At 38.0% G+C, this 15,068-nt stretch overlaps 1 protein-coding gene across 3 annotated transcripts in view; it reads left to right on the top strand.

Annotated features, from left to right (window-relative positions):
* The window catches only part of LOC126183764 (laminin subunit beta-1), a 344,910-nt gene that overhangs the window by 209,653 nt on the left and 120,189 nt on the right, over positions 1-15,068 (top strand). For all 3 annotated transcript variants that reach the window (XM_049925993.1, XM_049925992.1, XM_049925991.1), the window contains one exon: positions 9,816-9,984. In XM_049925993.1, the coding sequence (XP_049781950.1) occupies positions 9,816-9,984 (169 nt within the window). The remainder of the gene's footprint in view (positions 1-9,815; positions 9,985-15,068) is intronic.

Here is a 15,068-nt window from a genome sequence, read left to right as displayed (position 1 = left end):
GAGTTCATAGAAACACATGCCTTGGGTGGATGTGTATTACTCTATTGAAAAATAGTGACACAGTACTATCAAATGAGAGGTAGCACATGAGGATGCAGAATGTCCATGATGTACCATAGTGCCTCAGAGTTCCCTCAATCCTGAACAACCATGACCTAAATTCAAACCCGATGACTTCCCACACCATGATGTGAGAAGCAACATTGCTGTGCCTCTACAAAACTTTGTAAGAATGGGCCTGCCTCCATGCCATTAAAATACTCACTGACAGTGGTCATCCAAGGCAGTGCAGCACCATGATTCATCACTGAACACATTGTGATGCCATTCGTCAGCAATCCATGCTTCCTGGTCATTGCACCACTCAAAACACAGCTGTTTGTGTTGTGATGTTAACAACAGCCTATGCATAGCACGATGATTTCCTAGTTTGGCTGATGCTATTCTCCTACCAGTGATACAGGATGAATGTTGCAGTGAGTCCATTATGTGTCCTCAAATGACACGCACAGATGTGAAGGGGTTACGATGTGCGTGGTGCACAACATGGTGATATTCCCTTGTGTCGGTCAGATGTGGTCAACTGGAATCTTGGCAATGAGTGTGGATGTCCTTACACTCTTATGCCACCCAATATCAGGCCACTGTCTCACATGGATGTCCAACAAATGTGGATATTGCACAATTTGACCATATTGAGTACATTATTGACAGTTTCATCTGTGGTTGCAATTTTGGTACATTCTTCACTTTATAACATGTCTTGGCTGTTATATTATGATAATTTCTTGTTCACCTTTCTCCATGAATTTAATAGTTAACTGACTGCAAGTGGTGATCATTGAGGGAAGCAGTTGATAATGGAATCAACTGAGAACAATGATTGTTAAGAGATCATGTACTGTATGTTTTATTACAGATACTCAAGAACTGTGAACACTTTCAACGATGTACAGCTAAACCACATTCCACGTGCCACTATATGCTACTGATTACATTCACACTAAGACTTGTACAGTCACTGACCACAGTATGAATAATCATTTTAAAAACTCATTAGGAAAACTACCTAACAGTGCTGGCTAGTGCACTGTTTTGACTCAACTCTCAGACTGCTCCACTACAACTACAATACTTGTGCTTATGTTAAGTGACAACAGTTACCATACCATGAAAAGCATTGTATGAGATCACAGACTATTTCATACCTCTGACCACTGCTAAACCAGAGGTAGCTGTAGTACACACTGTATCACAGGGAAGATCAGTAACTTTACCATTTAAATTAACAACTGATGTCAAATATCTTGCTGTGTGATGGTAGCATCTACATCTACATCGTTACTCTCCAATTCACACTTAAGTGCCTGGCAGAGGGTTCATCGAACCATTTTCATACTACTTCTCTACCATTCCACTCTTGAATGGCGCGTGGGAAAAAGGAACATCTAAGCTTTGATTTCTCTTATTTTATTATGATTATCATTTCTCCCTACGTAGGTGGGTGTCAATAAAATATCTTCGTATTCGGAAAAGAAAGTTGGTGATTTGAAATTTCGTAAATAAATCTCGCCGCAAAGAAAACCGCCTTTGTTTCAGTGACTACCACCCCAACACTTGTATCATATCAGTGACATTCTCACCCCTATTGCTTGATAACACAAAATGGGCTGCCCTTCTTTGCACTTTTTCGATATCCTCCGTCAATCCTACCTGGTAAGGATCCCACACCACGCACAAGTGTAATGTAGGCTGTCTCTTTAGTGGGTTTGTCACATCTTCTAAGTGTGTTGCCAACAAAGCACAGTCTTTGTTTTGTCTTCCCCACAATATTATCTTTGTGGACTTTCAAATTTAAGTTGCTCGTAATTGTAATTTCTAGGCATTTAGTCGAATTGACAGCCCTTAGATTTGTGCGATTGGTCATATACCCAAAATTTATTGGATTTCTTTTGGTACCCATGTGGATGACCTTACACTTTTCTTTGTTTACTGCCAATAGCCACTTTTCGCACCATACTGAAATTCACTCTAGATCATTTTGTAATTGGAATTGATCCATCTGATGGTTTTACTAGACGGTAAATTACAGTCTCATCTGCAAACAATCTAAGGGGGCTGATCAGATTATCACTCAGATCATTTATGTAAATCAGGAACAGCAGAGTGCCTATGACACTACCTTGCGGAAGGCCAGATATCACTTCTGTTCTACTCAATGATTTGTAGTCTATCACTACGAACTGTGACCTCTCTGAGAGGAAATCATGACTCCAGTCACACAATTGAGATGATACGCCATATGCACGCAATTTGATTAATAGTTGCTTGTGAGCCTTTTGGAAATCTAGGAATATGGAATCGATCTGAGATCCCTTGTCAACAGCACTCATTACTCCATGGGAATAAAGAGCTATCTGTGTTGCACAAGAACGATATTTTTTGAATCCGTGTTGGTTATGTATCAATAAGTCATTTTCTTCAAGGTGATTCATAATGTTCAAGTACAGTATATGCCCAAAAATCCTACTGCAAATTTAGGTCAGTGATATGGGTCCGTAATTCAATGGGTTACTCCTATTTCCTTTCTTGAATATTGGTGTGACCTGTGCTACTTTCCAGTCTTTAGGAACAGACCTTTAGTCAAGTGAGTGGTTGTATATGATTGCTAAGAAAGGCACTATTGGGTCTGCATACTCTGAAAGGAACCTGATTGGTATATCATCTGGACCGGAAGACTTTCCTTTCTTAAGTGATTTGTTTCGCAACACTTAAGGTATCTACTTTTATGTCACTCATGCTAACAACTGTTCTTGTTTCAAATTCTGGAATATTTACTTCATCTTCTTTCATGAAGGAATTACGAAAACTGTATTTAGTAACTCTGCTTTAGTGGCACCATTTCCATCGTTATCGCGCAGTGATGGTATTGTTTGTTTTTTGCCACTGGTGTACTTTACATACAACCAGAATCTCTTTGGGTTTTCTACCATATTTTGAGACAATGTGTCATTGTGGAAACTATTAAAAGCATCTCGCATTGACGTCCGCACTAAATTTCGAGCTTCCGTGAAACTTAGCCAGTCTTGGGGATTTTGTGTTCTTCTGAATTTGGCATGCTTTTTTTCGTTGCTTCTGCAACAGTGTTCTGACATGTTTTGTGTACCATGGTGGATCAGTCCCATCTCTTATTAACTTATGCAATATGAATCAATCTATTGCTGTTGATGCTGTATCCTCGAATTTGAGCCATATCTGGTCTACACTTACATAATTAGCTTGGAAGGAATAGAGACTCTCTCTTAGGAAGGCATCAAGTGAATTTTTATCTGCTGATTTAAATAGATATATTTTGCGTTTATTTTTAGTGGTTTTGGTTGACAATGACCTTGTGTTCACTAATCCCTGTATCCATCATGACGCTCTGTATTAGATCAGGATTATTTGTGGCTAAGAGGTCAAGTGTGTTTTCGCAACCATTTACAATTTGTGTGGGCTCATGAACTAATTGTTCAAAGTAATTCTCAGAGAAAGCATTTAGTACAATTTTGGAAGATGTTTTCTGTCTACCACCGGCTTTGAACATGTATTTTTGCCAACAAATCGAGGGTAGATTGAAGTCTCCACCAATTATAACTGTATGAATGGGGTACTTATTTGTAATGAAATTCAAGTTTTCTTTGAACCATTCAGCTATTAAATCATCTAAGTTGGGGGTCGGTAGATGGAGCCAATTATTATTTTGGTACAGCTGTTGAGTATGACCTCTACCTATATTAATTCACAGGAACTATCTATTCAACTTCACTACAAAATAAACTACTACCAACAGATACAAACACACCACCACCTACTTTATTTAATCTATCCTTTCTGAACATGGTTTGTGCCCCTGTGAAAATTTTGGCAGAATTTATCTCCGGCTTTAGCCAGCCTTTTGTTCCTATAACGATTTCAGCTTCAGTGCTTTCTATCAGCACTTGAAGCTCTGGAACTTTTCCAATACAGCTACGACAATTTACAACTACAATACCAACTGTTGCTTGGTCAATTCTTGTTGTTTCTTTGCCCAGAACCCTTTGTGACTGGAGCCCTTTTTTATCTCTCCCGAGACAGTCTAACCTAAAAAACCACCCAGTCCATGCTACACAGCCCCTGCTACCCATGTAGCAGCCTCCTGTGTGTAGTGGACAAATGACCTATTTAGCGGAACCCGAAACCCCACCACCCTATGGTGCAAGTTGAGGAATCACCCTCACTCATCCCCTGATCTCAAAAAATAAATAAATGACTAAATTTCTCCTGGAAGTTTATGGTGACATGTAGTCTCAGTGTAAAACTGAAAACTCAAAAAGGGTCCCAGTAGATAGGAAAGACACAACAGAGCAAGAATATTTACAATTAAATAGACAGACTCTTAAAATATTCGCTTGAGATTGGTTGTAACCACACAGAAATATATTCAAAGCTGTACTGACTGTGACATTGCCAATGGCATTGCCGCAGTGGTGACGTACCGATTCCTGTCAGATTACCAAAGTTAAGTACTGTCGGACTTGGCTAGCACTTGGATGAGTGACCATCGGGGTCCGTCAAGTGCTGTTGGCAACTGGCATGCACTCAGCCCTTTTGAGGCCGACTGAGGAACTACTGACTGAAAAGTAGTGGCTCTGGTTGCAAAAAATGGCAACGACAGGGAGAGTGCTGTGCCAACCACACACCCCCCCATATCCGCATCCAGTGATGTCTGTCAGCTGAAGATAACACCATTGAGTCTTCCTAGGCCTCTTCAGACAGAGTTTAATTTTGTTTTAGTGACAGTGATGTTCGCAACAAACTCTTTATATCATAACTATGAAAATGTTGGTAAAGAAAAATAAAATTTTTCACCATTCGTGCCTGTGTCAAACAGCAGTAAGTGTTGCTCAGTTAACAGGCACATCTGCAGTTCACTATTTATTAAAATTAAAAATATGTATTTCAATTAGTAAGAAAAGTAATTAGTGACTCTGACAAATTTATGTCAACCAATGATGTATTAACTAACTATAATTAAAAAATTTTTCTCGCAGAAGCTCCTGTCAGTATATATCTCTGTCTTTTGTCCATTATTCATTAATGGATCCTCATGAGCATAAACTAGCTTTGTCTGAAGTGGAATAAATATTGGAATTTGTTGTAATCTTCTGAAAATTCCAAATGTTGACATAATCATATACATAAGAAAATACTGGTATGCATAAAAAGATAAACATTTCCAATCAAATAAAGTTAATAATTAACAAAATAACAAATGGGGAAAAGAAGGATAGAAGGAAGCAACATATGGTTACTGGCATGCAGTGCACAAATCCAATTACAGGAATACATAAACAACTTAACATTTTACATATCCAAATATCCACATTTTTGCGTTGGATGTTTCTATAACACCCTTTCATTGCTCTTGTGTGTACTCTGCTTTTTTTAAACCTCAAGGGCACTATAAACATTTCATGTGGACTTGAGGATTCATGTTGCTGGCCCAACACATGTGGCAGTATTCGTACGGAAATGCCCACCAGACTACTGGGCTAAGGGGGAACAACTGTGCAGCTAGCTGCATGCAGCAGTGGTCATCGCCATGGGTTGTGTGCCTTGGTGTGCTGCTTCTTGGCAAACTCATGAACTGCTGATATCACATGGTGTGACACTGGTCACCTCTCATGAGTCACTTGATTGCATTGTCTAAAAGTAACGATGATGTAGTGTTTCCAGCCAGTACCTCGTGAACGCAGAAAGGAAACATGTGACAGAATCACTCCAAAACAAAATTCGCTGTGCTGCATCTTGAAGTTAGGAGGCACATGCAAACATCAGTTTAAAAAAAGTGCAACAAAGTAATCTTAAATCTGCGCATATATCTATAAAAGTAACAAAATCGTACAAAAGTCAAAGTTTTGAAAGTCATCACCACTTGGCATTGTTTGAAAATAAACATGAAATTTCTTCCTCTTCCCTGTCCATTTATTTTTTCTCTCTTTTTCTTTTTCACAAAGTGGTGATACAAGTCTTTTCTTTTTCTTCTTCTTCTTACACTCTTTTTGATGTACTGTTTCACTTTAAATTCTTCTTCTGGTCTGCAGTAAAGCACTGATAGCAATTCTTTGCATGCTTGCCATGGTTTAATAAATTAAATACATAGTTCTGCCAATCCTTAGACAAATATTCACTTGAGCATGCTGTTTTGAACTGTACTGATGTCAGAACATCTTCCATGCTACACTTTTGCACTGTGCAGTCCATAACATACAGTTGCTGTGCCCAAAAACCAATCGTGTCTGTGTCACTCCGATTTTGTAAACATGAAACTTCAAACTGTCCATTGATAACAAAATCAGTGTTCATCACATTAAAATAACAGTTCACATTATAACTGCCTTGCATCAATAAACCAAGATCGTCTCACATCAGACTTCGACCACTGTCAGCATTATAATTTTCTGGCATTGATAAATTGATAAGGTACATTAGCGTCCATTTCAAACTCCATAAAATGTCAGTGTACATCAAAAATCAACTTGTCTTCTGCACTACTTTCATCACATGATCTTTGCTTGTTGACAATGGCATCATGAATTACTGCACTCATTTCAGTAGACTGATGAATTTCTTGTTGCTGTAAGATTACTTGAGAATGAACTTCAATCACTCTGAATTCTTTATCTTCAATGTGTTGCTTACTTTCCTGAAAGTCATCAAAATGTTCAGTTTTCTCCAGTCCTATAATTTTACATTTCAAGCCTGTGAACAGTTATTGCAAGTAATTACGAATATCTACTATCTTGTGATCAAACATTTTGTCCAATTTTTGTGTATGTTCATCTTTTTTTTTTTTTTTTTTGTTCTAATCCTCTCCCCATTTTTGATTCTCTGTTCTTAAAGCTCACTTAGTATTGTCTAGCTTTTTGTTATTCTCGTCAAGCTTTTTATTTAAATTTTGCTCCCGATCATCAAGCATATTATTTAAATTTTGCTCCTGATCATCAAACCTTTTATTTAAATCTGTGAATTTCTTTTGTAAGAGCTGCATTAATGCTTTGTAACTTCACGTAGCACCAGTCCAATTGTTGTTTATTGTGGCCTTACTTGATTCAGCATTTACATCCAAATTTGAATCTTCATTTTCTGCTACTAAATTTGTACTTTGAATTCTGTTACTTGTTTACAGTTCATTAATGAGATCCATGGCAACACTGCCCTGATCAACACTGTCCTCTCTGTTAATTTCATCACTATTTTCAGTTTGAATGGCCATTGTTATTCGTATCTATACTACACATGCAAATTATTATTATAAATTTAATTGTTCACTGTTTACATTCCTTTTCCTGTCCAACATTGCTCGAAAAATCTAGGCACTAGTGAAAATACCAACTTCACTTGCCATACGGTGACATTGGCTATCGGACTCCATATTTGATGATTGTTGCAGGATTCAACAGCTTTGTCACTGGTCTCCATATATAACATGTCTTCGCTGGTATGTTACAACAATTTCTTGTTCACCTTTCTCCATGAATTTAATAATTAACTGATTGCAAGTGCTGATCATTTAGCGAAGTGGATGATGATGGAATCGATTGGAACAATTATTGTTAAGAGATCACAAACTGTGTGTTGTATTACAGATACTCAAGAACTATGAACACTCAATTACACACAGCTGAACCACATTCCACATGCCATCGTATGTTACCCATTGAGTTCACACTGAAACTTATATGGTAACCAACCATAACGCAAATGACCACTTTAAGAACTCATTTTGAAAGCAGCCTAACAGTGCCTGCTTGTGCACTGATTTGCGTCAACTCCCAGATAGCTCTACTGCAACAACACCACTTGCGTGCATGTCAACGGATTGCAATTACTGTCCCGCAAAAACCATTGTCTGCGATTACAGATTATTTTGTATCTCTGACCTCAACTAAACTAGAGGTAGCTGTAATACACATTCTATGGCTTGGCAGATTGATAACTTTGCCATTTAAATTAGTAACTCATGTCACATATCTTGCCAATTGATGGTACCATACCCTCACAGCATGGATTGTTTTTAAGAGAAGTACAGTCACATGTGTATTCAGCTACCCAATTTGTAACTATTGAAAATGAAAGAGCATGTTTTTTATAAACCTTCACTAACTTTTGATAATTTTCATTTAAGATAAACTATCCAGAACAAATAATTTTATGATGGTATAGTTTTCAGGTTTATCCATTCAATAAAAGCACACAGAATATGACTATTTTAAAAAGCAATAATCAAAATTTTGGTGACAAGTAACTCTTCACAGGTAATGTCGTATCCTCAGATCCTAGAAATATTTACGCTTTATTCTTGTTTCTAAAAAAAGCATTGCTTAAATGGTTGTGTAAGTAGAAAATTACTGATTCATAAACTCATGTTATACATGTTTAACAGGATATAAAAGCATTTCATGGTAATACATTGCAATTAAAAAGGAAACTCTTGCTATTCTATTTTAAAGTGCTTATATTCAGTTGTAGTCCTGAAAAACACAAGACTAGTAATAGCTTTTATTGTATGCCATACACTGTCTACACATCCACATGTGCAACTTTCTGTGTAGTCTAACTTAAATACATTTCACACTCAGTGAGATGTAATGAGAGTTATGCAAATATTTATTTATTTTCTTTTTGTCCTGCAACAATAATGTTTGTGGAAGTTGTGATAAGATGAAGGATACACATGATTGAAATCAATGTTGTTCCACAGATCAGGTACATCACAGTACACACAAGATTAGGATTATAGAAAGAGTTGTCTTACTGTAAGAATTCAGTGTAATGTGAAGCCCCCATCACACTGCAAGTAGATCTTCTAGATGTCATTACATGGAATCAAAGAGGTATTGAATATCTGTCTGGGGACCTTCTTCCTCTTAGTAGGCAATGGAAGACTGCAATGAACAAGTTGTCAACCAACCAAAACCTCAGATGTGTTCAGTAGGTGACATGTTGGGTAAACATGCAGGCCAGGGAAAAAGTAGTACTAATTATTCTTCAAAGAAGCCTTTCACATTCCTGACTACATTTAACCAGATGGTGTTCTGCTAAAATATGCTTCATGGAGTTTCCTGAAGGAGGGGCACCATCGTGGTATGTAATATCTCTCTCATATTTATGTTGTTCAAATTGCTCTCACTACATTGGAGTTGAGATTGCATTCTTTACCCAGTGGCAGGCCATTCACTTTGGTAGTGTCTAAAACATGGAGACATCATATACAGTAGCCAAAGAGGAATTTATTTGAAGACAATACATTTTAACACTTAGCATGTGAGATGATGTCAGATACCGATTACAGTTTGAAACATTTATTGTTTCTGTACATCTGAAGCAAATATGATGGTATGCATGCCACCAGTCCTGCATACAGAAGAGAGCACTTTACCATCAATGCTAACTGCTTCGCACCTATTGACAACTGAAACTGCAATTGTAATGAATGTGTTGTGACACTTAAAAATATTTACCAAATTGGGACTCGAACCCAATCTCTTCTTTTTCACAAACAGTTACCTTAACTGTTAGACTATTACCTCTGGGCATGACTCAGGCATTCATTTCCATGAATAAAACAATAAATGTTAATTTCAATAGGACATTATCAATTTAAGAGAAACTGACATAGCTCCAGTCAATAATGAATATATTATAGATACTGAAATATGTTTTGTTTTCTTAGCATACTCTCATAGTGATATACTGTGCATTAACATTAATGAGAAAAATATTTTTACCAGTACAGAACAACGCTCATGGTGGCAGTCTGAAAATGGAGTGGAAAATGTAACAATTCAGCTTGACCTTGAAGCAGAATTCCATTTCACTCACATGATAATCACATTTAAAACCTTTAGGCCAGCAGCTATGCTTATTGAAAGGTCATATGATTTTGGGCGCACATGGCAGGTGCGTATACTTCTAAATAATTTTTCCACTTTTTGTGATAATTAGTTGTTTGACTGAAAATTTAAATCAAGTTGTATAAACACTTATATTTCTTCTTTTATTTTGAAGTTGAAATCAAAGACAGAAAAGTACAAAATAATTTTATTGGCTTTAGAGTGAAGACTTGCATAACACACAGATCAAAAAAAGTTTTACATCACCTCAGTTCCGAGAGTTCTGGAACCTGTACAGAAATTTGGAATAGAGATCAACATAAAAATCGTTTCTGCCCTTTTGATTATTCATGAAAACCACGCATTGTGTGTTGTACCACCATAAGTGAGACCTTCAGAGGTGGTGGTCCAGATTACTGTACCCACGGGTACTTGTAATACCCAGTAGCATGTCCTCTAGCATTGATGCATGCCTGTATTCGTTGTGGCATAATATCCAAAAATTCATCAAGGCACTGTTGGTCTAGATAGTCTCACTCCTCAACAGCAATTCAGCGTAGATCCCTCAGAGTTGTTGGTGGATCACGTCTTCCATAAACAGCCTTTTTCAGTCTATCCCAGGCATGTTAGATAGGGTTCATGTCTGGAGAACACGCTGGCCACTCTAGTCGAGCGATGTCGTTATCCTGGATGAAGTCATTCCCTAGATATGCACGATGGGGGCGCAAATTGTTGTCCATGAAGGTGAATGCCTCGCCAATATACTGTCGATATGGTTGCACTATCGGTCAGAGGATGGCATTCACGTATCGTACAGCCGTTTTGGTGCCGTCCATGACCACCAGCACCATGTGTCGGCCCCACATAATGCCACCCCAAAACAGCAGGGAACCTACAACTTTTCTGCACTCACTGGACAGTGTCTAAGGCGTTCAGCCTTTTTGGGTTGCCTCCAAACAGTCTCTGAGGATTGTCTGGTTGAAGGCATATGTGACACACAATGGTGAAGAGAATGTGATGCCAATCCTGAGTGGTCCATTCGGCATGTTGTTGGGCCCATCTGTACTGCACTGCATGGTGTTGTGGTTGAAAAGATGGACCTCGCCATGGACGTCAGGAGTGAAGTTGCACATCATGCAGCCTATTGTGCACAGTTTGAGTCATAACACGAGTCCTGTGGCTGCACAAAAAGCATTATTCAACATGGTGACATTGCTGTCAGGGTTCCTCCGAGCCATAATCTATGAGTAGCAGTCGTCCACTGCAGTAGTAGCCCTTGGGCGGCCTGAGCGAGGCATGTCATCGACAGTTCCTGTCACTCTGTATCTCCTCCATGTATGAACAACATCACTTTGGTTCACTCCCAGATGCCTGGTCACTTTCCTTGTTGAGAGCCCTTCCTGGCACAAAGTATCAATGCGGGCACGATTGAACCGCGGTATTGACCGTCTAGCCATGGGTGAACTACAGACGACACAAGCCATGTACCTCCTTCCTGGTGGAATGACTGGAACTGATCGGCTGTCGGACCCCCTCCGTCTAACAGGCGCTGCTTATGCATGGTTGGTGGGTTTAGTGACATCTCTGAACAGTCAAAAGGACTGTGTCTCTGATACAATATCCGCAGTCAACATCTATCTTGAGGAGTTCTGGGAACTGGGGCGATCCAAAACTTTTTTTGATGTGTGTATATTCCTAAATATTGTTGTTTTCATCTGATAGTTTACAAGTTAGATTGCTGAGGAAACCATAAGTGTTCAGAAGCAGGCATTTATGTGTATAGTTCATATAGTACTCAGAAAATATTTTGCTCTCATACTGTGTGCATAAATTAGTGATAATAAAAGCTAAAGTGCTTCCTTTCCAGCATACAAAAGAAACTAAAAGGAAAGTTATGAATCATTCACTATAAGAAGACTCCTGACATGATGGCTAATGGGAGTAGTTGTTTTGTTAGAAGTTGGAAGACAGTGTATGACTTTGGACTACTATTAACTTTCTTCTGATTGCTACCAATCTTAGCTTTCAATACTGTGTGCCTTAGCCATATTGTTTCCTTGTTAGCTTTACCTTTTGATTAAAACATAATAAGAGGACATACACTTCCAAGTATTTCTAAGTAATAATATAGTTTTGTCTGTAAGGGGGTAGACACACTGAAAACAGACTTGTCTGGCAGCTAAGAGGACTAGACTGGATATAGGTACTGAGTAGTTGTCAGTACCAAGAGCTACCAATCAATTTCAATTAATACAACTACATCTGTCAGCCACTGCACCAAGAGTCTTCTTAGAGCGAATGAATAATAGTGACCAGAGACCATGTATGCTATAACCTACACAGGGTACCAACGTTGAATGAACAAGCAATATCCTCAAAAGCCATCACCTCTTACAATGCTACAGCCCCCATTTCATGTGCCTTTTTAATTTTCAAAATTACATTTAAAGAGATTTAAATAACTTATCATATCAGGCAGCACTTTTATGGCTTTTATCATATCTCGTGTTGCATCCATATTCTAAGCAAAATACACAAAACCCAACATTTAGATGTTATCTATATTTTAACTCTGGACAAACATTACACAAATGCTGTACAGCAATTCAAGTGCTCAACTTCACAACCAAGCGGAACTGTAAGCCTGTTCAATCCACTGCTAAAATCACATGCATAGTTGAAAAATACTTTGAAAGAAACTTATAAGTCTTAAACTCATCTAATGACTTCTGTCAATTTTTCAACTTCTGTGTCTCCCTCTGCATGAGTTCATTCAATTAAAATAATGTGGTGGTGCATGACAAAGATAAATGGCTGTAATTTAAATTTTGTGTCAAAAGAATAACTGACGCCCTGCAGTTACCTACCACAAATATCCATGCAAATACTGTAAATCAACTCACATACCTGTACTCAGTATCTTATGAGGACAAAAAACTATTATTGATTGAGATACAGCCTTAGATCTAATTGCCCTTTTGGTACTTTTTTGGATGAGTACATGTTATGAAAGCAGTAAGGTTCACCTTTTCCTTTCTGTTGCGTACAAGTATAAAAAAATAACACTTGGTCAAGAGAGCTGTACTTAGATGTTGTGTTGACGCCCTGCTTATGTTCCATATTAAACCTGACTAAGTCACAACTGATCAGTTTTATTTAGGGGTTTGTATCCTAACTTCTGATTTGCTCTCCAAAATACCACATATAAAGTGTATTTTTTAAGTTTTCTTGTGTATTTTGTTTTTAAACTGCCTCAGAGCAAACTTCCAGTTTTGTGAAACAAATCTCTTGTTAATATTTGACTGATCATTCCGTTTTTGCCATTTCAAATAATTTCACACTGATTTTTCTTAAATCAGTTAACCTTTTGACTGTTACAAACATGCTCACTGCATCTCATGGTGGCTTTGTTGTCGCCTAATACAACTACCGGGACTAAAAGATCGTGATCCAACTGTTAGCTGTGTACTGGTTGCCTGTGCTGATTTTTAAAGGTCCTCTATAAATGAATTGTCCGCCCCTCGTGGTCTCGTGGTAGCGTTCTCGCTTGCCGAGCACGGGGTCCCGGGTTCGATTCCCGGCGGGGTCAGGGATTTTTCCTGCCTCGAGATGACTGGGTGTTGTTGTGTCATCTTCATCATCATCATTCATCCCCATTACGGTCGGAGGAAGGCAACGGCAAACCACCTCCATTAGGACCTTGCCTAGTAAGGTGGTGTGGGTCTCCCACATCGTTCCCCTATGCTCTGTAAAGAAGCACGGGACTTCCTTTCCATTTTTCCATAAATGAATTACTTTGTAGTGAAACACAAGAATGTAAATATTATTTTGCACCTAAGAATTAGATATTTCCTGAAATTTTTAGTAGGATTTTAGTAGTCTATGATGAAAGTGACATGTCACTTTGGATTCACCTCATTAACTTATTGTTCTTTCATAATTACTCTTCCATAATACCTGTTGTCCTCCATATATTTGTCACTGTAATAACTCATGGAAAGCATGAAGCTCTCTGTGATAGCATTCTAATACATAGTCACTTGTTAAGAACCACAGTAATAACTTTTTTGCTCCGTATTTGGTGATACTGTTTCATGAGACGTCTTCAGTAATTTCAAGTACTATTTGTCTCACATACGATAAGAAACTGAATGCTTTGTCACAGGAGGAGGACGGATTGTGTGTCTCTAGAAAATACTCTGTAGTAACAGTGTGACTGTGGCACATTTCCCACTGTTCACTTTAACAACCAGTCAAATGGCTTCTTTAACCTACATTCACTCGCACCCTGTTGTTGTCACACAATAACTCCCATGTTAGATTTTTCTAACAAAGATAACTTCTAAATTTTTTAGCTGTAAGTATGATTCAAAGATACATTTATCAAGTAAATTATTTCTTTATTGTCACCAACACATTGTAAATATCTATAAACATGAAATGAATCATGTAAATTGCTTAACATAAAAATATTTCAGTATGCAATGGTTACACACAGTTTTTCGTTGCATTCACAACATTCTCCTAACAGCACTTCGAAGTAATCATAGTAAGTGAACACCTAAGGTTAACTTTACTCCCGTTTTACTAATCTGAGTCAGATCCAGATTCTTGTGATGTACGCACATGGCAAGTAGGAATACTCAATACTGCATACTTTTTACAGAGAGGACTGGAAGAAAGACAGCAGTGATGCTGTGTGTATCTGTTTTCCCTTTTATGGCAGTAGTGACATCTTGGTTTTTCTCTTGATTAACTTGCTCCTTCTGCTGTAGGTAGGTTGTGGATATCTACAAAAGCTTATATTTTTTCCTTCAAATGGTGTGGCATGCTAGGAATTGCCATACATTTGGTCATATATGCTTTTGTAAGCACCATACTTCAGTTCAATAAGGAATATTTTTCTTGGCATTAAGTGATTTATATTCATCTTGTGCATTATTCGAGTAGTTATTGCTCTGATGTTCACCTCATGGAAAAACAGTGTAAGAGGTCTGTAGTTGCTTATTCTTGAAACAGGCTATTCCAGTTTCAGACGATCAGCATCATCTATGCCTCCTTTTATGAGATTGTACAATATAATCACTTGTGGTTTATTCACTTTGCCACTCTCTTCATGTATACTCATGTTGCTGTACCATTAGTAAATTA

The sequence above is a fragment of the Schistocerca cancellata genome, chromosome 4, assembly GCF_023864275.1.
Source record: "Schistocerca cancellata isolate TAMUIC-IGC-003103 chromosome 4, iqSchCanc2.1, whole genome shotgun sequence".
Taxonomy (NCBI): Eukaryota; Metazoa; Arthropoda; class Insecta; order Orthoptera; family Acrididae; genus Schistocerca; species Schistocerca cancellata.
This window is presented reverse-complemented; position numbering and strand designations above follow the sequence as displayed.